This window comes from Scomber scombrus, chromosome 22, assembly GCF_963691925.1.
Source record: "Scomber scombrus chromosome 22, fScoSco1.1, whole genome shotgun sequence".
In the NCBI taxonomy this organism is placed as follows: Eukaryota; Metazoa; Chordata; class Actinopteri; order Scombriformes; family Scombridae; genus Scomber; species Scomber scombrus.
Genome location: NC_084991.1, coordinates 6,412,473 through 6,437,315, shown reverse-complemented (window position 1 = coordinate 6,437,315; position 24,843 = coordinate 6,412,473). Strand labels below are relative to the sequence as shown.

Sequence of the window (24,843 nt, the reverse complement as noted above, 5' to 3'; positions counted from 1 at the left end):
GAGTCTGAAACTATTTGGAAAAAAAGATGGTCTAATTGGTCAAGTTATTACATAGCCTATGGTAAAAGAATGATTTGTTACCAGCCATTAAAGGCAGCACCACATGTACCTTATTTTGTGATCAACTGTTTTATATCCACCCGTCCTCCCACCCCTCCTGTGGCAGACCTCACCCCAATAAAAACATAAAAAAGTAAAATAAAAAGAATCCAACAATACAAAACACAGTCAATTCAGTTAACAATACAGATCTGTTCTTTCAGCTTCTCAATGGCCTGTGACCATGAGCTAAGTGTTCTTGGACCAGCACCATGCAGTCTTGCCACTGAAAGTTCCATATGTAAAATTCCCATGAACAAGTTAGACCAGTGACCTATCGACAAATCATGCGGGGGCTTCCAATGCAATGCGAGCATTTTTTTGGCTGCTGTCAGGCCTGCCAAGTATATACATTTTTCTGTAGCTGACAGCTTTAACAAGGAAACATCATTATTTTGAATAATGTTTTTTTGTTTTTTTCCCCCTTTCTTTTATTGTATTTAACTTTGAAACTTAACCCTAGGGATTTATGGCATACATCAAGCAGATTTTCTAATATTAAATTAATTGTTTATTTTCTGTGAATTTTTCTATGAATTTAAAATGTCCACAATGTGCTGTGTTAATGTGAATCTGCACTGTGAATATTGTTGTTGATTTGCTTTGGCTAATTGCGACATTAGTTAATTGTTTATTATGTTATATCACTGGGTGACACACCTAACCACATTACAATAAAGGGGGTTGCCATCGCTGTGTGGCAGGATGTAGATGCACAGGATGTATGAAATGAGGTGATAACAATACATAAAGCACTGCGGCCTAAAAAGCATTTTCCCCCATAGATCACCATTGTAAAAGAGAAGTCTGTAAAACTGTTAATAGGACACCTCAAACTACAAAGATCAATTATGACTCTTTCTATTATGAAATGTTCGATTTTTTTGAATTTCAGAAGCAAATCCCAAAGCTAGAAACTTTTTTTGGCCTATGGGGCAGCTGAGAAAATTCTACTGGACTACATGGGTGCATAATACATCCATGGGACTGTCAAAGATGTTTGGTGCACTTGTGACAACCATCCCCATCACAGGGTTAGTGGTCATGCACTATGGGGTTGTTGGACCTATGTCATTTAAATGTGGACATTTTTAAAAATGGAGGCAACCTTAAAAAGGATTAATGATGAATTAAGAGTTAAGACAACAGAAAATAAAAAACAGATAAACTACAAGAGTAAAAGTTACAGTGCAGTGCAAGAAATGAATCAAAAGCTTCAAATTTGATTAAATAAAAGGCAGCAAACAGAAAAGTCTTCAGCCTTGATTGAAAAGAAGTGAGTTGCAGCAGTCCTGCAGTTTCCTGGGAACTTGTTTCAGAAATGTGAAGCATAGAAACTGAACGCTGGAATAGTTTCAACGATATTAAACAAAAGATGCCAGAGATGTTTTGTCTCATGTAAATATGAGAGTCGAATGTTCTCAAGTGACCTAACACACAGTGTTATCGTCAATACAATCCATATTTCAATATGTACACGTTTCAATGTTATAACTACTATAACAACTATGTAGCAATTCACAAGAGTCATACCAGTACTGGTAAAAACTCTTTAATCACAACTTATTTAAGAGTTGTTCACATACTGGTGTTATTCTTATTTTAAACAACCATAACAGTCTATCTGTACAATCTGGTTTGGAATGCAATAAACTATACAGCCCATCATATTCATATCAGTTATCTCAGATTAAGAAGATAATGTATGTAGCCTACTGTTGCAGTTTCTGTCTGTGACCCAAATATTTCCATTTAACAATACAGCATTGCAGTTTTTAATGTGTGATCACTACATGATCATTGATTAATATGAATTACTATTGGTTTATTTTTAAAAGCATTGACAGAAAGTATCACCATGTTCTCTTATCTTCATGTAGATTCTCACTGTGGCCACTAGATGGCAGTGAACACTCACTACTCTACACGCATGTATGTCACGACTGTAGGCCTACAGTTTACTTCAACTAGGAAATTGTGATAGACAAACATATAAGAACACTTTAATGAAATGGATGCTGTACTGTTATTCATTTATTCATCTTCTTTATCATGATGTATCATGACTACATTTACTTCTGCATGGGTTTTTTCATTGTGTTTCTAATCTAAACATTTCTGACTAAAGAGGCCTTGAATCTTTCTACAGGTTACCTGTCTAAAACTACCTGTTGTACTAGTTACACTTAACACGACGGCTGGAGGCTGTTTGTATCCGGCTGCAAAAATCAACATGCATACTTAAATACATTTTTCACACATACACAGCGTTATTTTAGTAGTTTAACGTGTTTGTAGTCTGTTTTATCATTTGACATTAACACTTAAGCATGGAATAACATGCTGTACATTTTCTCTCAATCTTTCAATACTGTATTTAAGTATTGTTATGAGCATTTCCGCCTTTCAGGTTCTATTTAATGATCTTTCTTTCTATTTAATGATCTATATAGTGGATATTACTACTGCAGATAGTCTCACAATCTTATTCTAATGGTCTAGATACGGTCATCATGTTGAAAAACACATCAGCTGGTTATACAAGACACAGAGAAGTTCTGAATGTTACTCTTGGTACTTTTGGTTCAGCCGTCTTTCATCACCCACTGATTAATTGTTGTGTCAATGATAATGGGGGCAGCGAGTCTCCACTAAACTGACCAATGAGAACGAGGATATATGTTGATTGACAATAGGTGCAGCCAACTGGGTCGCTTGGGAAAATATGTTTACACCAGCCCACTTCTGCCGTACAAGCCTAAGCGACTGTTTTGGTGAGTTCAGGAAAGTTCATTGAAATCATTTATGGCAATTTAAACGTCGATTTTGATACATGACGACATTATTTGAATGATTTTTAATCGTGCTGTGTACAGGAGCAACAATGTGAAACTGACAGCGGTTGTTTTTTGTTATAAACGGCAGCTTCGTGGTTGCTCCTGAAGCTTCATTGTTGACGTTAGTTGTTTTGTTGTGAGCTGCCTTTGCGCAATACGATGACCCGTCCATTTTAATGTATTTAATCGTATTTTCACAGCTCAACCCTCGTTTATATCGTTAATGTGTTTGTTAAAAGACAAACATCAGAGACTTTCTGGTTTTCGTCGACGAAACTCCGCTTTCAACGGCACTTTGTTCCGTGACAACAAATATCGCTGCTTCGCCTCAACTTTTACAAAGTGTACAAACGTTGACAGTAGCAGCGTTTAATAGCAGTCCACAGTGTCACAGGAGTCACTTTATTCAGACTGAGTAATGTCGACGTTTTTAAATGTTTTCGAACTACTGTCTTTAAATGTATTATCGCTGCTTTCAGTATTGAATGAATGAGCTGGTGCGCATGCGCGCAGGATCACAAAGTTTATAAACACGAAACGTCACATGACGTGAATATTGTGAAACAGATGCACAATTACTGTCGTGTTTACATGCTTAAAACTCACCGTTTCTGCAAACCTGAGAAAACTGTAGACTAATATCCACACACTAAACAGAAAACTAGTGATTATATAATGTTTCTAAACTGAAGTGAAGTTATTATGTAATAGCAACCAGCTCAGTGTCACCCTGTGTCTCCTCATGTCACCCCAACCATTTATAGGATATACATTACAGCTGAGTGAAGGATTATGTTTCTGTTTCTCTCTCCGTGTGTGCATGCGTGTGTACGTGTGTGAGAGAGAGAGTGTGTGAGTGTGTGTGTTGGGAGGGGTGGGGGGGTATTTTGAAACATGGCTATACTGATACTGATAACAGTAATGTTAAGATAAGTGTTGCCTGATGCTTGTGTTTTCTATTCTTCTCTATCTTCAGTATATTTCCTACATCCTGTCCATTTACATAGTAAAAGTATTATGCAAAGAAAGCGTCACTTGATGTCTGTAGAGTATAATTCCTCTCTGCATGTTTCAGTGAGTGTGGACATCATGGTGTGGGAGGTGGTGACCCCAGCTGTGCTGTCCATTAAATCCAAACATCACGAGTCTGAGTCTCAGCGTGAACACACAGGTAATCACAGAGTTAACCTGCATCTGTGTTGTGTTATTACTGCCAACACTTTGAGGAGCCAAAGGCAACACAAAACTCTGAACCAGAACCAGCTGTTAGACTAATATTTGAAATGGTGAAAGCTGAAACCTTAAATTTCAGCATGTCTAAGACTTATTTTGAAACTTGTGTTCATCTATGAAGACGTTTTAGGATGCTGTATTAAATTAAACAAATTCACCCTTTAAAACTGCTAATCAGTCAAGCATGTGTCCTCCAGTGTGATATTCTTGTCTGTCCTCACCTTCAGGAATGATGATGGATACAGATGGAGAGCAATCACATGACCCCCTCCACTGTGAGGAACGCCTCCCCTCCTCCCCTGGCTTCCCCACCAGTGACAGTTATATGGAATACGGTACATAAGACACAAGCATAGAACAGATGCAACACATAATAATATAATACATGTGAGCCAGCCTTTTCTACTGGTGTTTGTTCCTCTCCTTTCAGACGACCTCCCGGACCTGCAGGAGGTTCAAGAGGAGGCAGTGCCGACAGCGCCACCTGTCTACCAAGTGGAGGTGGGCGTGTCGCACCAGGAGCGACACACGCAGAGCTCACAGCCTCCCGACACACGCTGGCTGACACAGCTGGCTCACATCGCCACTGGACCTCAGAGCCCACTGCTGCAAGATTGTCCTCACAGCAGGTAGGAGCACCCCCTCTACACTCTACACCCCCTTTTATGAGTCAGAGTTTTGACTCAAACAATTCCCAAAATTGAGGAAATGAATCATGCTCAATTGTAGCTACGAAACTGCTTTTAAGTGCATACCAAAATTATTATTATTTTTATTTTCAGTACGTTTAAAAGCATACCAAAATGACTTTTATGAATACAACCAACACTAAATACAAACAACAGACGGTCTCTACACCAGAGGTTACAGATAGAATATGCTTGCATAGGAGATCATTGCAATACAAATCCTTCATAACTGGACCTCTGTGTTCTACATATAAGGTTCAGTTTTCTATTGACCAGTGCAAATCACTTTTTTAACTACAGGAATTAATATTCACAAGTATTACATAAAGTGCATCCAAGGGACTTGTTAAAAAAACATAAAGTATTAAGGGGTATTAAGATGTAGACTGTAAGGATCTCCTTCTAAATATTCCATATTACACCCACAAAATGACCGTGCATCATTTTTCCTGTGCTTAGCTACTGTAATAAGATTCTTTGTCTTCAGTGTGTGTCACCCACCTAGAGCATCCATTGCATTTATGAACCGGTCTTTTTTTTTTTTTTCAGCTCCTCTTCAGTCTGCATCTCGAGCGCCAGCAGTGATCTACACTCCTACGCTCGGCCTCCTCCTCCTCCTCTCTCCAACAGCACCTTGTCGCCCCCCAGAGGCCGCGGCAGGGAGCGCAGACGCAGCAGGGTATGGCTAACGTTCTTTTATTTGCTTTATCATCACTCCCTGTCATTTTTGTGAAGATGAGATCACAGGAACTAATCATTGAAGCACTTATTACACTTATAACGATTGAATTCGACTACCTAATTTTTTGGTTCACTTTCCGTTATTAACTTTAACCGACTAACGCTGACTACACTCCAGCTGCTGTCGTGTTTGGATGGAATCCAAAACTGCAGATCTTGGCTGCGTGTGGCTCATGTAGTCTGACCCTGCTGCTACTTCATGTGTTCACAGACGAGCAGCGAATGTGGCTCTGCTGTGTCAACCAGATCCTCTCTGTCTGATGATGAAGACATGGGATGGAGCTTCTCCTGTCCACCCACCGCCTGGCACTGTTTTCTCAAAGGTAGACACACAAACACACACACTGTAAACCCGCAATTAGATGAATCAGAGCGTCTCCTGCTTCTGTCTTCCTGTTGGCTGCCTCCTCGTATCGGCTTATCGCTCTTTTCACTGCTGGAAAGACATAAACGCGACATGTTATTTGAAGCCATTGTTTAGAACTCAGAGCGGCTGTTCTCTGTCGTCAGGCACTCGTCTGCGTTTCCACAGCGGCTCTAATGTGGAGTGGCAGGACGCTGAGGACCTGGACTCTGGTGAGGAAGACTCTGGTGATGAGGAGAAGACCAGATTTCTGAAGGTATATCATATACAGAATCTGTTTATTAATTTAAGTAGAAAAATAATTTAGTTGGTAGGTAGTTGTTCTGCTTGTAGTTATAATCAGAGATGAATTAAAGGGGCATACTGAGTAAAAACACTTTGCTTTTTTATAGAGTTACGGCTCTGAGGGTCTGCAGCTGTTGGAGCATTCAGAGAATGTGTTGTCTGGTCAGGCCGTCCTACAGTTGACCTTTGACCCCGGGGCATTCGGACATGCCATCATGACTGCACAGTGCCAACTTGCTCACCCCTTCTATGTCAAACACAAAGGTAGTGAGAATGCTGAGGAGAAAACATTAAAGCGGATTAAACATTACATTAAATTCTTTACACTGAATTCCTTCTTTTTTTTTTTATCAGGGTGGTCTTCCTTCTACCCGAGCTTGACCGTGGTGCGTTATGGGATACCGTGCTACGAAACGGAGGTAGGAGACGTGTGCCTGCCTCCGGGACACAGAGATGCCAAACACACCGACAACTCCCTGGTGTTTGACACATTCAGGAGGTAAAAGAGATCATTAGTGGAACAGTCACATTGAACGGTTCCAGTAGTGCAGCAGGCTGGTGGTGAATGTGTGTGTGTGTGTGACACCTCTGTTTGTATAATGATCTTCTTCAGTTATGACTTCACTCCTCTGGACTCCTCCGCGGTGTACGTGTTGAGCAGCATGGCCAGACGGAGACGTGCTTCCCAGTCCAGCGGGGGAGCAGCTTCTCCAGATAGAGACGCATCACAAGGTACTCAACCTCAAATATGCTCAATTTATTACCTATGTTTATTAACATAAGTGTGTTAATCAGCTTATATAAAATGCAGCTGTAAGAATGAAAGTGGAACTAAAAGTTTAGAGATAATCCACTGTGTGATTAAACATGAACCTCCTGAGACCAGAGCTTATGTTCTCTGCATTTTTAATTTCTCCTAGATATTTGGGATTAGTGGGACCTGATGAATACAAAAAGTAAGCATCGTCTTTGAACAGGAAGTCGTTTTTGAAATAAATAATGTCTTCATATGGGGACAATGGGTTTATTTAACTGTACAACACAATTAATTCACCAGTGTATAAAACTATTTCCCTACATTTACACCTTCCTTTGCACAAATTAGCAGTGTTGTAGTTTGTTGCTATTGCTCAATAAGTCAAATTTCAAACTACAAATATTATTAAGCATAAATAAACAAGTGTCAACCATAAAATGTGTTTTTTTGTACCAATAGGTGGCACAAAAAAGCATGTATGAAGGACAACCAGTCAAAGTTCAGCAGAATGAAGTATAAAGTCCAGCAAAATAAAATGTATTGTCCACATATGAGGACGCAGGATCCTAGGAGGTTAAAGAAATAGTCCGGCATTGCTTAAAATACACAAAAAAATACTGATGCAATGTTAAGAATTAATATAAGTTATAAGTTAGTAATGTTAGGTCAGGATTTTTAAAAAACACCTTCAGTCTTACCTCAGATTGTTTTTAAACCCCACAGATGCTCACAGTCCCGGCCAGTCCCACTCCTCTCATCAAAAGCCAACCAAAAGCCAGAATGCTGTCGCGCCTGCAGGAGGAAATAACGCCACGCCTAACAAGTGCAAGCGGCCAATGAACGCCTTCATGCTGTTCGCCAAGAAGTTCAGGGTGGAGTACACACAGATGTACCCAGGCAAGGACAACAGGTAGGTGTGCTTTGTGTGTGTCGAGAAGCCGTATTGTGTATCCATATGTGTTGCATGGTGATGAATGTGTGTTTGTGTGTGTTGCAGAGCGATCAGCGTCCTCCTCGGCGAGCGGTGGAAGAAGATGCGAAACGAGGAGCGGCGGGCGTTCACCGTAGAGGCCAAAGCTCTCGCTGATGAACAGAAAAGACTCAACCCAGACTGCTGGAAACGCAAACGAACCAGCTCTGTGAGGACACACACACACACACGCACAGCTTAACTGAGTGCTTTGTGTTATTGTCTAATTCCTCCTCTTTGTTTAACAGGGTTGTCAGGGAAATTAAGGCTGCAGACAAGAACCAAGACGGAGCCTGCAGGAGTACATACATACACACACGCACGCACGCACGCGCACACACACACACACACACACAAAGTGACAAGAAAAGGAGAGCTAGTTGTAACCTAATGCTATGCTTAAAAGTTATATTTTCTTAACAACAGACTTATCTCGATCTCCCAAAGCACAGATCTGATTCACATTTTTCAAATCCCATCACTTGAGCTGCTCTCCTAAGACGTCACTTCCTCCTCGTCCTTCGCTTTTAAAAAAGGTGCTATGTGCCATATTTTAAAGTGGTATACATCATTATGTGTTTATAGGATTGTAACAAGTCTTTAAACATTATGTTTTAATGCTACAGAGAACTGTGGAGGACCCCCCGCCCCCCAAACTAAATTGAGACACAGTTATATAACAGTGATAAGTGGAGTTCATCTCCCTGAGTGATTTTTACAGCAATGTGACAATAATTTTAAGAAACAAAAAAAAAAAAGAGATTTGGATCATTTCCAGATTCTCACCATATGCTTGAACCAGGTGGGCGTTGAGGTGCTGTAGCTTTTTAGGTAAAGTACAGAATGTAGCTATTTTTTTCCAGAATTATGAATATATAAAGTATTTTCTTGCCTGTATTTGCACTCGGTGTATTGCACAATTTATATTTTAACTTTGCTTTCATGTAATTTCTATAATATTGAGTACGTATATATAAATTGATACCGTAAATTCTCAAATAATGGCCCAAGCTTTTTTTGTCTCATTATAAGAGAGAGAGCCAGTCACAGTTTGAGTCACTTTTTGAATCATAGTTTAATAAGACGCCCGTTTTTAAGATTAAAAACATTTAGCAGTTCAACAGAAAGTATCCCTTCACTTCCTTAGAGGGTGTTTTCATGTTGTGAAAGTGCCATAAATAATAATAATGCTGTAACAGTGCAGAATTTACAGTGCTAATTGCGTTTTGCCACTTTTCCCTGTTTTGTTTTTTTTGTATGGGCTCGTATTGGAAAATTTACGGTAATTAATTAGCAGATATGGGTATGTTACAGTAAATTGCCATATAGCTCAGGCAGCAGGACAATATGAAGACGCTGCTGAAGTGTCTTTGAGCGTGAGGAGCAACATAAAAGATAAGAAAGTCACTGCAGGATTTTATATGCTATTGCTTGTAATTCTTAACATCTATTTGCCATAATTAATTTTTTTAGCAGTGTGTCATAAAAAGTATGTTTGAGTATAATCAAAGACGTCACTCACAGCTTCATTTAAGATGTTTCCTTTGAAGAATGGCTTTTACAGACCTACAAAATACTTAAGAGAGAGAAATCCTTTTTTTTTTAAACAGAAAAATTGTGGATAATTGAGCCCCATTTCTTTGACATTTATCTCCACCAGTGAGTTCTAGCAACCATTTCTAGCCACTGTCAGGCAGGTAGTGAGCACACTGAGAAAACGAGCCTCCTTGTCATTCTTCACAAGACCGAACAGCAGTCACTGTGAATATTTTGTACAGTAAAACTCATTGAAATAAAAGAGGGCAGCATTAAGCCATTCACTAGTATTTACTTTGGAAGTCCGAACCATGAGTGTTAGGCTTTAGAAACATCAGTTGGTTGGATGGAAGTGTTTGTTGTTATTAATGCAGAGTGTGGAGGCAGGATGGAGGATCTGCTTTGGTTTGACGTGAACGTGAAAGTGAAATTTAAACAGAAATAGGAAAATCAAAACTTTAAATGCTCCCAGGGCGAGCGCTTATACTCACTGTGTAACGAGGTTTGTTCCTAATGCACTATATACACTTTATCTTATGTGACTGCTACAGTATAATGTGTAATGACAAATATTGATATGATTATATAGAAATATATATTTTTTGGTTTCGACTTAATCTTTGTTAACCTTTCGCGGTTGTGCATCGATTATTGGACTTTTGTTTTTCTTTAATATCACGTCATGTACAGGTGGATCTTGGGAGACAATGCAATATAATGTATTATACTATAAATAAAAGCATGAGAAATCTGTAATCTGTGTCTTTTATTGTTTTAGGCTGTTTAAATTATGAATATACATTTTTTTTTCCCCTCCCAGAAAAAGAGACCAGTTTACATCAAATACGAGGTTTGAAACAAATCTTTAATTTTGTTGCTATATACATACTGTGCCAGTTTATGGCTGGAGATAAAAGTATAGACATGAAGCTGCTACAGTAATCGTAAAGATCAAAAGAGGTAACATTCCATTAAAACTATGAACATGATCAATATCTCCGGGCTAAATTATCAAATAGGATCCACACAGTTATATATGTGTTGTGTAAATGACTAGAAAATCACCTTTATAGTAAAATAGAAAATATATAGAAGTACAGTATAAACATACAGTAATTTGGCCTTATGACGTATTTAGGGGTATTTACACAGACAAGAGTTCAGACATATTACATTTAGATCTGCTTTGAATCGCTGTCGGGTTCGGCTGCAGTCACTTCTATGATTTCGGGCCATTTTGCATCCCCAGATGAATAGAAATTATACACTGGGATGCAAAATGGTTAAAAGACAGAAGCTGCAACATCTTTCGAAAAAGAGATTCAGAGGTTGATTGATCGTGTCTGATGCTATGGAAACATTCCCTTAGAAATCAGAACAGTCATAGCTAGTGGCTTAAGGGATCATTCATCATCATCATCGTCATCATTGAAGTTTAACAGAATTTAAGACATTAAACGTACCTGTAATGTAGTGAGTTTTTACAGCTGTTTATAATGCTGGATTATTTTGCTACAGGAGTGCTTTGAGAAGTGAAATGTTCTGTCCATCATTGGAATCCATTGTTAACTTGAATGAATTCAAACATTACAGCCACAGGAACTAAGAGTTTGATACTCAAAAGATAGAATATAACTTTAAAGGTGCAGTATACAACATTCAGCCCCACTAGATGGCGTGCTACAGAACCAGCATCTCAAAGGGAAACCAATATGTGCATCGTGTACTTAATAAAAATAGGTAAAAACAACAGTGGATCAAGATACTGTTGCCTATTTCTCACCTCAAAAGTTGTCAGAAACATATTATAGTGTAACGTTTAGCTATAATATGAAAACGTTTTGTGACCCACACTGTTGAAAATGGACGCACACAGGAAAGAGAGGGATTATGACGGAATTCAAAGGGAGTGTGACTTTATTCTGTGCTCAGGACGCCATTGCCCCACTACAGTATATGTTTACATAGCAAATGGTTGTTTGCTGACATCTAGTGGAGCTGAATGTTGTATATCGCACCTTTAAATCCAGGCTTCCAACTTTAACAACATGTGAGTCTGATAACATTTTTCCCCCTCTCCTCTTTGAACTTTACAGACGAAACTAACGAGACAGTGATCGCCTTTAGGAAAATAAAAAATAATAATCGCAGATCATTATTTTGGCATATTAGTCACACAGTAGTATCAAAAACAGGTTTAAAAGTACAATAACATGAATTACAAAAAGGCACAGGGTACCAGAGACCATGGAGCCAGTGGCAACGAGACGAGAACAGAGAAATTCAACAGCAACAAATACCATCGGCCGTTTTACTGTCACTAGTGAGGCCTTAAAAAGATTTTGGTTATCAAAATGATTCTAAAGAAAGATACACGATAAGTTAGAGCCCCAAAACCTGCTGCGCAATGTGCAGTGCATACAATAAATTGCAGTAAACTGAAGGTTTATGAGAATGTGGTTTCTTGTGTCATTTCTTCAACTTGTACTACTTTAATTTATTCTTACTTTGTATACTTACTTTATTCTAGCTTGCCTTAATTATCTTAATTATGTGTATGCCTGTTGCAATTTTTATTCATATTTATTTCAGATTTTTAGAACAAATATGTTATACGTGAAAATACATGGCAGGAAATATAGAAGAAAATAAAAGAGACCACAAATAAAAGAATTAAAAGGTTAAAATAGACATTAATAATGAATCTATCAAATTATTTAGATTTATCAAGAAAGAAAAATTTCAAATCAAATATTGAGAAAGGAATTCTTGGCAGAAATTATTTTTTATTTAAATATTTATTCAAATATTTATTTAGCTTTAAAGAAACTCCTAAAGAGAAGTTTGGCCTTCTCTCAGGAAGTGTTTGAGCTCCACGCTGATGAGCAGCAACAGACACACAAGCTGGAAAAGTTTGCGATCAAAAGGCAGTGAAACTTTTTTTCCCTCACGTAATGATGTGAGGGTTGATTTAAAAAAAAAAAAAAGTGTCTCTGGTGTGATTTGTGTAGCTTTGTCCGCTGTGCATGCCAACACTGACGGTATGGTGTGTAATCAGGTCAGGAACATTATCCTGACAGTGAGAGAATGACACTTTTAATGATGTGTTTAAGCCCTCCAGACGTGTTTAATGAGCTCTCCAAAGAGACATCCAATCTGTAGAAAGGAACCACTTAAATGGCAAAAAGCTTTTGAGTACTGTCACTACACAATATCTGACAGCTCATGTATTCAAGATATAGACTTGCTTGGTTTACTACATTTTAAAAAATATTCTGAATTATAAGAATGATTATATTGTGCATGCTCAGCGGACACAGCTTTAAACCACAGACACACAGATGACGGTGTTCCTCCTGTCATCACGTATATCAGGCTGAAGCTCAGTCACCACAGCACTGTATGATGCATGCTGTGCGTATGGGACACGTGTGAATGCCTGCTTATGAGTATGTGCCTGTGTATGTGTGCGTGCGTGTGTGTGTGTGAGAGTGTGCGTGTGACTACATGAGTGACTCCAGGCTCTCGGCGATGTTGGTCTGCCCCAGCGGTACGGACCCGTTGGTTTCCGGACTCTGCAAGGCTCTCTGGTCTTCCTGGCTGCTCACCAGACTCAGCACAGCTCGATACAGGTACTGGTACTGCTCCTGTAAGATCCCAAACGCGTGTTCAAGTCTGCACCTGCTATATTAGAGTGTGGAATATTGTGTGTGTGTGTGTGTGTGTCATTACTTACTACATCATTAAATACACCGGGCCTCATGAGGTTGGTCATTCGTGCCACCTGGTAGACGTCTACTGCTCCCTCCTCTTCTAGATGGCTGGACAGGGTGGTGAGAGCGCAGAACAGCCCGGATGTAGCACCTCCCAACCTACACACACAAAAACACACACATAGAAAATGTACCTTTGCAAAGAAGTTAAAAAAAAGTGTCACATGAGTCCTGTCTGTGTTGTACTCACGGGTCATGTACGACTGTAGGTGCATCTGTGCATCTGCTGTGCTCTCTGACTGTGTTGACCATATCGAAACTGTTGCTGATGGGGCTGTCCGGGTTGGGCCAGCAGGAGGCGCTGTACTGACGCACCTCCAACACGTAATTGTTCTAAATGGATGCAGAGAATCAGTCTTTAAATGTATTTATATGGCAAATATCCATATGTAAGGCCTGAGCACATCAAGATGAGTGCATGAAGTGAATTTCAGTGTGTGTGTTGGTGTGCGTTTGCTACCTGTAGAGACTCCACTGTAAAGTCCTGCACAAAAAGTCTCTCATCATTGGACAGAGTTACATGTTCCTCCCCCGAGAATGACACGGTAAAACCCTCAAAGCTCATTGGCTGGTCTTTACTGGGCCAGTACACACAAGCCTCTGCTGCTTCACTCTGAGATAAAAAGGAAAGCTAATAAGTGTGTGTTTATAAGCATTTTATACATACTATATAGAGTATGTGTGTGTGTGTGTGTATATTATACCTGACTGTGTGTGTCGGGCAGACGGACAACAGTGTGTGTGTTGTGTTCCCAGATCATTCTCCAGAAGTCTGCCACCGTGCTGCTCAGAGGAGTCTGGCTCACTATGAACTCTCTACTGTGGTGATGTCCCTGTGAACACACGAATACCATCAAAATACCAGCAGCACCTCATGTTTCCAGGAACTAGCCTGGATCCATGACTTCATGAGTTATATAGCACTGTTCAGAAAAAGGTGGCTGCCAAAGATTTTAGTTTTTGATTCAGTAAAGGTGTTTTGTTTTTTTTAAACAGAAAAGTTTCCTTTAAAAATGGTAATAAACACACAATTTGAGGTTGTTTTACCAGGACGTAGGAAGCGTTGATGTAGCCGGTGGAGTTTGAGTCTGAAGCGGTCAGACAGACTCTTGATCTCTCCACTGTACAAAAACACAGAGACGTGAGTTAGCAACATAACACCTGAAAATATGAAACTTTGCATAGTGTGACCCTCTTTTCCATTTCACCTAAATAACTAATGAACCAACAATCACATCAACTGTCATGTGCTCTTGAACTACAATTAACCACTGACACAAGTGTGATAAAACTTCCCAAACTCTCATTGCAGGACACCATGACCCTCATCCACATCATTATTCAGTGCAAGATTTTTGTTATAAAGCTAAAATTCATCAAATTACAACAAACTAACCGCCACATAATGGGCTTAGGGCTTTTAGGGGGCATTTGGAGGTCTGGGGTCCTGGGGTAGTTATCCAGTTAGTAGTCTGGCCCTGCTTACCAGGCATCAGAGCTCTGGCTCTGTTCCTCTCTGCGTTGCCGTCTCTCAGAGCAGTGCTGTAGTCAGCGTGCTTGGCTTGACGCTGACTGATCAACTGAAACACAACAAAGACACTCAGTTACATTCAAATACATTCAAATGAGTGTGGTGACATTTTAATAGTCTAATATTAAGCTACAATGTTTATGCAATGTGGGGAAAAGGGAAGCATTGTACTGTATGTACCTTGAACTGTTTGTCCATGCGTGTCCTTCCTGACGCTCCTGGGGTCAAGAGGTCAGAGACGTAAGTGTGTAGGTGGTCAGAGGTCACAGAGGTGTCACGACTCATAATGGCCTCCACCAGAGCATCATGGATGAACACGTACTGCTCCTAGAACAAAGAGACAGTATGTTGAATGTAATAAGGGTGAACTCCAGTGAAAACACCACTGTGTGTGCGTGTGTGTGTGTGCTTACCTCCGTCTGAACCAGGAAGTTCCTCTGAGTCCGCACATGTTTCAGGAAACCGAGAACGTTAACCATCCCCTGATCCTGAATCTGCTGCAGCATGCTGTCTATCACGATGTAGGTTCCTGTTCTTCCTACACCAGCACTGTGACACACACACACACACACACACACACACATGTACATTCAATATTTGTGATATCGGGCTACATAAAGAAAAGTGAATTAGTAACTGGTAGATTTTCTTTAGGTTTTTTTCAGTACCAAAGAAGAATCTGTCATTTCAACACGCACACATACACTTATAAATACACACACACACACACATTCTACCTGCAGTGTACCAGGACAGGTCCCATCTCCTGTGTCCGGGCCCGAGAGGACGTTCTGATGAAGGACAGGACAGGCAGAGTGTATTCTGGGACGCCCATGTCTGGCCACTGGGTGTAGTGGTAATGCAGGACCGTGTGTTCCACTCTCCTCTGAGACACCTATGAGACCAGAGAAGTTTGGAACTAAACCCCAAACTCACAGTGTTTGTTGTTGCTGTATGTGTGTGTTGGACAAGGAGAAACTGTGTGTGTGTGTGTGTGTGTGTGTGTGTGTGTGTGTGTGTGTGTGTGTGTGTGTGTGTGTGTGTGTGTGTGTGTGTGTGTGTGTGTGTGTGTATGTGAAGCACCTTATTTGTGGTATCTCTGATAGTAAACGTCCTCAGTGTGTAGTAAGCGAGGCTCTTGCTGCTTTTCAGTGTCACCTGGTATGGACCATATTCCTCCTGGTTCTCTCCCGGCCAGTACTGATCACATTTAGTCTGTAGAAAGATGAAAAAATAAATCAAAACAGGAGCAAGTTACTAATGGAGTGAGAATTTAGAAGAAATGGTAACTGATATGACTGTAACCAAAGCCTGATTATTCCTGTGAGCCATAGATCTCAATTGTTGTTAAAAAACAGGAAATAATGTAGCCTTTTTAATATGAAGGTATCCATTTATACGGTGTAGTTGAAAAGCCTTGTGTCCTACGTAATCAGTGAGACTGGGGCTGGGTGCCAAAGACAGGCTCATATTGCCAGCTCACATTAAATGTTTACACATCTCTGTGGAGGAGCTTGTGTTGAAGCAGCAGCAGAGTGACCTCCTACCCGTCCTTTCTCCTTGAGGTTGGTGATCATGACGATTACTCCAACGTTCTGCTGCCAGATCATCCTCCAGAAGTCTTCCCTGCCTGCTCTGAGAGGCCCCTGAGCTGCGATGTACGCCCTTGTTCGCTCGTAACCCTGCAGAGGAAACGGCTATTTGGTCAAGAAAAGCCAGAGGATATAACGTGTAACTGTAAACCTCTCCGATCAGTCTGTCTATTAACATGCAACGCTGACAAATATATACTTACATCGACAAAGTTAGCGTTGATGTAGTCGCCGCATTTGCCATCTCTGTCCAAGCTGTTGGAGAGCTTCACTCTACTGTGATCGTCTGCCAGAGGAAAAAACACTTAATCAGCTTTATCCATTTAGCTTATACAATAATGTAAATGCTGAACAGTGACATACAGGCCAGTATGTTGATGTATCTGTTCTTGCTTTTGTTGTCGGGGTGAGAGGAGCTGTCAGCGGTGATGCCCATGTCCACCGTGCACACCTGCACCTCCTAAAACACCACACAATATACAACACATAAATATTAGGTTAAACGTGCAGAAGAAGATATATGGCTGTTTATCTTCTGGGCAAGCAGGGTTTATTATCTTGTACTAGCCTGCACTAAATGTTTGTAACATGACAAAAATAATAACAAGAAATGAGCACTTAATGAATGAAATCACCAGAAATAAGAAAAACGGTTGTGTATGGAAGAAATAACAGCAATTTTGTTGATTTAAATGTAAGCTACTGCTACGACGGGACCATTTCTTGACCATTAAAGTTTCAGACAAAAACATAATGTGCAATTGCAGGGATGGTAGAATTTACATCTTTATTTCATAATTATAAACCTTATAGACACTTAGTCTCCATAAAATTGAGTGAACTATTAAAACTGTCTGTTTGTCTGTAAATAAACTTCTAATACAGACTGAAAACACATAGGCACATAGCAGCAAAGAAAAGCAGCTCTGCCTGCCTGAAATACTGAATCGCCAAAACTTGAAATTTGTGCACACTTAACTGCAAAATACCTAGATTCAGTATTACATCTGAAATACCCATGATGCAAGCTGTATAAAGAAACGGAGGTTTCAAAACCTTTAAACAAACTTCCTGAATTGTGCAAAAGGAGAAGAAAAAGAACACCTCTGCAACTGTAGACGGGTGGTAAGTGTCTTACCTCATAGGATTCTTTGACAATCTAATGGAGGGTGGTGAGGATGCGGAAAGCACGACGATGGTGGTGGAAGTGGTGAAAGGAGAGTGGGAGGGACGAAGGGGAGGGGGAGCAAGATGACGGACAGACAGGCAGACAGACAGACAGACAGACAGGGAGTCAGTGCAGGTACAGGAATATGGGGATCAGATACACACAGAAAGGCAGCGCTAAGTGGGGAAATACACTGATTTTCCCATCTGAGCTCTGTACTCTTAGCTTTACCCATACTAGCCATGTCCCTCTATTCTACACTGTGACATAGCATGAAGACATCATTTACATTTAGACCCAAAAGTGTGTAATTACCAATCAAGACTGTGACCTGCCTCTATGCTCCCTCAATGTAGTGTCTTATCTTTTTTTTAAATGAAATGTAAATTGGCGTAAATTTAAGCAAATAGAGTTGCTGCTGCAGCTACAGAAAAGGCTGTCACACAGAGTGCAGACATACAAATACACTGGACAATTTGAACACAATACATTTCCTATCTCTGTGTGTGTGTGTGTGTGTGTGTGTGTGTGTGTGTGTGTGTGTGTGTGTGTGTGTGTGTGTGTGTGTGTGTGTGTGTGTGTGTGTGTGTGTGTGTGTGTGTGTGTGTATGTGTGTTACTCAGGAGGTCCATGCTAGGAAAACACGGGTGACTAATGCCATGCAGATGTACCTATTGTTGAAACTAACCCACAGGCTGCTCTCAAGCACGTAACCAACATTCAAATGTGTCAAAACTCCACATGAAACATTTAGAAAAAACCTCGCTGCACATCCTAAAACAAGCACAGATGGAAACTTCATGAGTTTAAAAACCTGACAGGTAGTTTTTAACAATCTGTCCTGATTTGTGTAAACCTGCCTGTCAAATTTGAAGTCTACAGTTTGATTTGTTTGTGTGTTTGAATTTGGAATCTGACTGAGAGGATGTGGGGGTGGAAACCAAGTAGCACTGCCGTGGTTAGTACCACTCTTCCTTAATACTGTTATAATGCATAACTGGCTTAGATGGATGTTACACATCAACGCTTATGCTAAATGATGTTAACAGAGAAATGGAAGAGCATTAAGGAGCTTTGACAGATGAGGCACTGTCTACAGTAATCCTATGATCCTGATTTCATGGTGGAAATATCCCAACAGAGGATCTATCTAACATCAATTTTTAGTTCATGTTCCCCTCTCGATAAAAAGAGGCCACATACATTTTCTTATAAACTCAAATCACAAACATCCTACACACCTCAAACTCCTTGGTGAAGGTGTTGGTGGTGTGGAGCTCCATGACGTGCTTTACAAACTGCTTCACTGTCAGCGGCTCGTGGCCATCTGGAACACAAGAGTAAATGTTTGCTATTGTAATGGTAGATATATATATATAGTCGTTTGAATGTGTGTATGTGTGTTTGTGTGTTACCTGTGGCCAGCAGCAGGGGTGTAGATGGAGCAGATATGACTTTAGGTGATGTGTTGTCATCTGGGTAGAAATTAGCGGTCTGGAAACAGTTTCTGTGACACAAAACGAGCCAGAAGTGAAGCATGCAGGTGAAACTGATGAAGAAAGATGTTGACCCTGTGTTTGTGTGTGTGTGTGTGTGTGTGTGTCTATACCTCCAGTAGATGAGTATGCCCACCAGTACCAGCAGACAGAGGATGGTGAGAGTGGAGACAACAGCCAGAGGAATGACCGTCCTCTTCTCTCTCTCCACACCCCCCACCAGCCCGATACGAGACTCATGGCTGCTGTTGCTGCCCTCTAAGAGAGATGACAGTTGAAAAAAGTAGGGTTGAGTCAAATGGGAAGAGAAAGAAAGAAGGATAGAGCGTGGGAGAGTCAGACAGCAAGAGAGCAGGAGACAGAGGAAAAGGAGACACATGGATCATACCAGTAAGTAAGTTTATATATTTTTAAAAACAGCTGTTAAAAATTTACAGAGCAGAGAAAAGAGTACATGCTTTACAAATTATTTCAAACCATTCTGACCATTGTTTAAGGATGAAGCTGAAAAAAAGCTGATATATCATATTATTTTGTGTCATTGTTGTTATTAATTAAAATAATGTTAATTGAATACTTTTGGCATGTTTTGGCACTTTAGTTTGTATTGATTCAATCCCACGTACAGCTTCTTGCTGCTGTAGATACTCAGAGATGCACCAAATGTGTATTTGTTGGGGGACTGAAAATAGTCCCTAACTAATCAACCATTTAGTCCTGTCAATGTGACTTTTGCATAAACAGTGTCCAGCAGTTTTAGGAGATTTCTTGGCCCTTTTATAAGTATATGTGAAGAACCTCTGCTGGGTCTTACTTTTAACTGAATTTGTGTATGGGAGACTGTCTTGTCACATTTTGCCACAAAGAGGCACAGCTAAAGAAAAGCTAAGCATCGTGTACCATTTACCTTCCGATTGTTCCTCCACAGCTTTGTTGGCGCCTGTCAGTCTGAGCAGAGGAACGAGACTCCCCAATATTGGACTTCCAGCTTTAAACAACAACCCGTCCACACTTGACAACTCCTGAAAACTCTCTCCAGCTACACCTGCCCCTCTGTTTTCCATGTATTCTTCATTCTCCAGACCTCCGCTTTGTTTACCCTCCCTGTTGTCCACAAAAGTAGAGCTACCAAAGACAACTCCACTGTCAAGACTTGTAGCGTGATCCTCTTCATCATCTCCATCACCACCACCGTTGCCATTATCATCACTGCTGCCAAACAGAGGGTATTCTGTTGTAGGTTTATTTGGACTTACAGGCACCTGCAGACCATTTCTTCTTCCAGATTCAACTTCATTGTTGTCTGAACTTCCATCACCACCTTTGATATCTTCTTTACCTTCACTATCTTTCGTTCCCTTTCCCTTTCCGATACCGTCAAAGAGAAGTGGATCGTTGCTTCCTTTACCATCTTCTTTTCCATCTCCACCACCCTCTCCAGAACCACTGACATCCTCAGACCAGCTAGAAACCGTCTCAGACCTGATTTCAGCCCCACTGCCAGTCTCAGTGTATACTCTGTTTCCTTCTACAGTCTCACCTTTACTTTCTCTTTCTTTTTCTTGCAGCATGTTACGACCTGCTGTGTTATTGAGCTGTCTGTCTCGCTCAAAACCTTCACCATCCACCTTTTCCCACTTTCCTTCTCCTTGTTTTTGTTCATCCTCACCACCTAACTCATGTTCCTTCACTTTTATTTCTCTTTTGCTACCTATTTTGCTTCCTCTCCCCACTATAGCCATCTCACTTCCTATTGATTTACTCTTTTTCCCCAAATCATCCACCTTGAAGATTTCGATTGAACTACTAGTAGAGAAAACAGTCTTTACTGTAGGAGTTCCATCTAATGCCTGATTGAACCTGTTGCTATAAAAACCAAAGCCTGATCCACTTCCTTCTGTGTTGGTTTCGTCTGATTTAGAAAGTCGGGGCAAAGTTGAACCTTTAGAATCAAAGTAAGAAGTGGCTGAAGTGTAGATGTGGTCTCCTTTATGTCTATTTGTCCTGGAGTCCTCTTCATTGTGTGATCGTACAAAGATGTTCAGACCATCGTGAATCCTACTATTAGCTTGAGTATGAGAAAAATTTCGGGTATTTCTTTTGACAGTGTTTGTTTCTGATATGTTGATGGTACTCAAGTCAGAATCAGGAAAAAAAGAAAGAGAATATGCAGGGCTTAAGTGAGCCTGAGAGCCCAAAGTGATAGAGATGTCAGAGACAATAGAGCGCTCTTCAGAGGACTTGTCATTATGATGAAAGATAATGCCACTCCTCTTATCTCCGGGGAGGGAAGGAGGAGAGGGATGGGAAATGCTGGTGTATTCATTAAAAGGCTTGAGCGATGGAGGCGTGACACTGAATAAATCTGCAGGGAATCCCCCATCTGGGATAGGAACTGCAGGGTTTGCAGGGTTGACTGTCACTCCACTAGGCAAGATATCTGTTAGGCCAGACGACTGGACAACAGTTGACTCCTTAAACTTAGACTTGGGTGTATGCGCTGAAAGAAAAGCCAAAGCCAATGACAAAAACTGAGCAAAAAAAGAGCTCCTGTCATAATCATGCCCAAACTGTACATAGTATGCAAGAAGTAAGTCAGATATAGGAAATGACTGAATTTCTGCTTGAAGAGACATAAATGGACATTGCAGAAGAAAGAAAACAACCACCAGAGTGCGCCCTTGAGCCACAGAAAAAAACGCCTATCCAGAGGGGTCCGAAGTAGATGCCAATCACAGAGCTTGAGTGGATTCAAGCAGATTATAGAGCCAGGAAAAATATGACCTCATGTGGAGTTACATGCCGAAAGATTTTAGGGAGAGTCAAGCATGCGTCATTTCTGACAGGCAAGTCTGCGAATTAGGAAGCTGCTGATTATCGCTCACATCATCATTAAAGCTCCATTATTCTTTTCGACAATCATCATTACCACCACCACCGACATTATCAACATCTAGCCACCATACAAAACACTGCCATGTTCACAGAGCGTAGCAGTGATTAGCTGAACAGTAGCAGGCCATTACAGGAGAAAGGCAACTATCCACCACAATTAAGTCCCAGCTTTCAACCCACCACCAAGAGCATTTATTCATACCATGCAGCATATTGTAAAGTCATAGCCACTTTTCATAGGGAGTTTAATCTGTCTCTAATGGTATATGATATATATTTCAAAAGCCAAAAATGTAAGAACATTATAAAATGTGTAAAAAGTACAAGTCCTGGGTCGTGCTACAAAAGGCTGTTCTTGGATGTTTCATCTTACCGTTGAACATGGGCTGGGTTGTATGCATCAGCACCCTGAGGAGAGAGGAGGAGGTGAATGATTTGTAGACCGAATCAGCGAGGGTGTTGCTGACAGTTGCCGTCCTTTCTGTGCTCCACAGAGGGGAAGAGGGGGCGGAGGAAACTGAGGTGATGGTTTCTGGTAGAGGTTTGTTCACAAGGGTTTCACTGTCTGCAGAGGACTGCATGTTGCCTTTGTCCTTTTCATTACCTGTTGGTTAAAAATAAATAGAATGATGACGACCTGGCTGGTGCAACGATACACAATGCGATACCTGCTGTGCTACAATATCCCATGGCCTGACGTGACAATGACATGATGTAGCATGATGAGACGTGGCGTGATGTCTGCATGAGGTAATGTGACGTGCCATGATGTAAAGATGGAAAGGGATGTAGGTTGTTATGTGGAGAGACATATTGAAACATCACATCACATTAAATATCACATGAATGATTTTATTTTATCATGTGTGTCATGCATACAGATTTGCTCAGCTAGCATAGACCCAGAATGCTGCATATACATTTTCAAATACTACAAAAAGTCCAAAAACTAAACAAAATTCATTATTTTCTGACATAATATGTACTGAGTAATCCTGGAGAATTCAGTATAAATACTCATTAAAGGAAGGGACTTAAACACATCTTCACATTCATTATAATGATGATTACTTAAGTTAAGTGGCAAGGGTCCTGTGGAACAAAATCTTCTGCTGGTACCTATTTAAACATTCATGAGCTTAAATTCCTCCCTTGCACTCCTCGAAAAGCTACAGTAGCAGCTTTTTTTCCTCTAACATGAATGCAGAGAAGGGAAAAAGCTCTCCCAATCAAATCTGACCTGGCGGCGCGACAGCAGACGCTGTTGGAGAGGAGGTGAGGGTTTCGAGTGGAGAGCTGTTGTCTGTGTCTTCATAGAAGATATCTGTGACTTGGATGTCCTCCACAGGAGGGGTGTAGAGGTCCGACGGGGGAGAAGGGAGGCCACTTTGATCTGGTGGACCGTGATCCCCTGACTGCAAATAAAACCGGCAGTGCACAAAAACAAACAGAGTGGCTCTTATTGAGGTTCCTGGCTGAATAAACCACCAGAACATGACGCATATCTTTGAACTGGGTTGAGATAAAACCTTCAGCTCTGGTGCTTTAGGACCCACTAACAACTCATTAAAATTTTATGTCCCGATCATTTGTTTAAACATTATTACATTATTACATAAACGTTATTCAATTTAATTAGGTTCAAGAGGAGAAAAAAAGAGGGAATTACTACCTGATGTGGTAACTCTGACAACGATGCCTCTTCTGTGATTTGACGGCGGATTGTCGGCAGGGTGGTGGTCCGAGCAACTGGAAACAGAAAGCCCGGCTGCTCAGTGACCTCAGTCACCCAGATTGCGCTGTTGCCGTCAAAACCTGGATTAGTAAACGGCCGCTGTGTTGGGATCCTCTGGTCTTCATCAATACTGTTTTGGTCCATAATAATATTGGGTTTAGACTTGCTTCGGTCCGGTTTCTTTTTCATGTACTGGTTGGGTCGAGTTTTCTGTAGAACAGCAGACTCGGGGGGAGTCTTTGGGGTCGAACGCGTGCTGACCTGGACCGGTAGGTTCAGGTTTGCCTGGGTTTGGTCTCCGGGCTGGGAATAGTGAGTGGGTTGGTTCTGGTAAACTCTGGTCTGCTCGACAGGGGTCTCCTCCACTGGGCTGTGGTCCTCAGGAATCAAATCCAGCTGATTCAGGTTCTCTGGCTTCTCCCTTCTGCCTTTAGGTAAGACCTTCCACGAGAAATAAAAACACTACTATGCGGTGTTGTATCACAGGAGGCTTTATCACAATCTTTTTCCTGTTTTTCGTAATCTCTCCTAAACATGCTGGAATGTCCCACGTAACCTTTTGTGCTCCTCTCCAAACACTCAAACACCAGCCTCTACTGACACACTTAAAATGATTTGCATAATAATTACGTTCACTGATATGATTGAAAACAGAGAAAAACATCAGCCCTGCAAAATAATTCTGCAAAATGAATGAGTGGCAACCACACACACACAGTCATGACCTACCTCTCTGATGCCCTCCATGTCTTGAGTAACACTGTCAGGATCTGAATCACTTTCTACAGAGAGAAAAGAAATAAAGACTTACTTACTATTATAGTGGACTCAAATATATACTCTTTGTGTGAGTGAGTGTGTTTGTACCAGGGTCTTCTAACGGCATGTCCACTATAATCTGGTCGCTCCATCGTCCTCTGAGTCCGTTGGTGCAAACAGCCACCACCTGAACCACATAGCTACTGTTGGCCAGCAGGCTGGAGATGATGGCTCCCTGTGAAGTCATAGAGGTACATTTAAATAGCTCAGCTGTGAAATGTCCGTTCACTGTTACTGTTTTAGACTCTAATTATATCACATCTTTCACTTCCTTCAAAACACTGCCTTCATAACTCTGCTGTTTTTGTATAAGACCGACTGTA

At 40.9% G+C, this 24,843-nt stretch overlaps 2 protein-coding genes across 3 annotated transcripts in view; one reads left to right on the top strand and one right to left on the bottom strand.

Annotated features, from left to right (window-relative positions):
* Window positions 1-2,843: 2,843 nt before the first annotated feature.
* LOC134004441 (HMG box-containing protein 1-like) lies at window positions 2,844-10,261 on the top strand. 2 transcript variants are annotated; one of them, XM_062443709.1, is made up of 13 exons: window positions 2,844-2,873; window positions 4,012-4,107; window positions 4,397-4,504; window positions 4,600-4,798; window positions 5,408-5,537; window positions 5,811-5,922; window positions 6,110-6,219; window positions 6,356-6,512; window positions 6,603-6,747; window positions 6,862-6,980; window positions 7,729-7,915; window positions 8,003-8,144; window positions 8,224-10,261. In XM_062443709.1, the coding sequence occupies exons 2-13, from the start codon at window positions 4,026-4,028 to the stop codon at window positions 8,239-8,241; spliced, it is 1,509 nt and encodes a 502-aa protein (XP_062299693.1). In that variant the 5' UTR covers window positions 2,844-2,873; window positions 4,012-4,025; the 3' UTR covers window positions 8,242-10,261. The 2 variants fall into 2 exon arrangements, with proteins under 2 accessions (XP_062299693.1, XP_062299692.1); XM_062443708.1 differs by lacking the exon at window positions 8,224-10,261 and having other exon boundaries at window positions 8,003-8,210.
* A 2,753-nt stretch (window positions 10,262-13,014) lies between these two features.
* The window catches only part of ptprz1b (protein tyrosine phosphatase receptor type Z1b), a 37,281-nt gene continuing 25,452 nt past the window's right edge, over window positions 13,015-24,843 (bottom strand). Inside the window, exons 11-33 of the mRNA XM_062444210.1 lie at window positions 24,569-24,695; window positions 24,418-24,483; window positions 23,639-24,129; window positions 23,207-23,381; window positions 22,340-22,570; window positions 19,185-19,329; window positions 18,991-19,082; window positions 18,817-18,902; window positions 17,546-17,566; window positions 16,771-16,867; window positions 16,611-16,693; window positions 16,363-16,497; window positions 15,899-16,030; window positions 15,553-15,710; window positions 15,229-15,364; window positions 14,996-15,142; window positions 14,771-14,864; window positions 14,332-14,405; window positions 13,989-14,117; window positions 13,745-13,897; window positions 13,475-13,617; window positions 13,248-13,383; window positions 13,015-13,158 (exon numbers count right to left, since the gene is read on the bottom strand). Of these exons, the coding sequence (XP_062300194.1) occupies window positions 13,015-13,158; window positions 13,248-13,383; window positions 13,475-13,617; window positions 13,745-13,897; window positions 13,989-14,117; window positions 14,332-14,405; window positions 14,771-14,864; window positions 14,996-15,142; window positions 15,229-15,364; window positions 15,553-15,710; window positions 15,899-16,030; window positions 16,363-16,497; window positions 16,611-16,693; window positions 16,771-16,867; window positions 17,546-17,566; window positions 18,817-18,902; window positions 18,991-19,082; window positions 19,185-19,329; window positions 22,340-22,570; window positions 23,207-23,381; window positions 23,639-24,129; window positions 24,418-24,483; window positions 24,569-24,695 (3,195 nt within the window). The remainder of the gene's footprint in view (window positions 13,159-13,247; window positions 13,384-13,474; window positions 13,618-13,744; window positions 13,898-13,988; window positions 14,118-14,331; window positions 14,406-14,770; window positions 14,865-14,995; window positions 15,143-15,228; window positions 15,365-15,552; window positions 15,711-15,898; window positions 16,031-16,362; window positions 16,498-16,610; window positions 16,694-16,770; window positions 16,868-17,545; window positions 17,567-18,816; window positions 18,903-18,990; window positions 19,083-19,184; window positions 19,330-22,339; window positions 22,571-23,206; window positions 23,382-23,638; window positions 24,130-24,417; window positions 24,484-24,568; window positions 24,696-24,843) is intronic.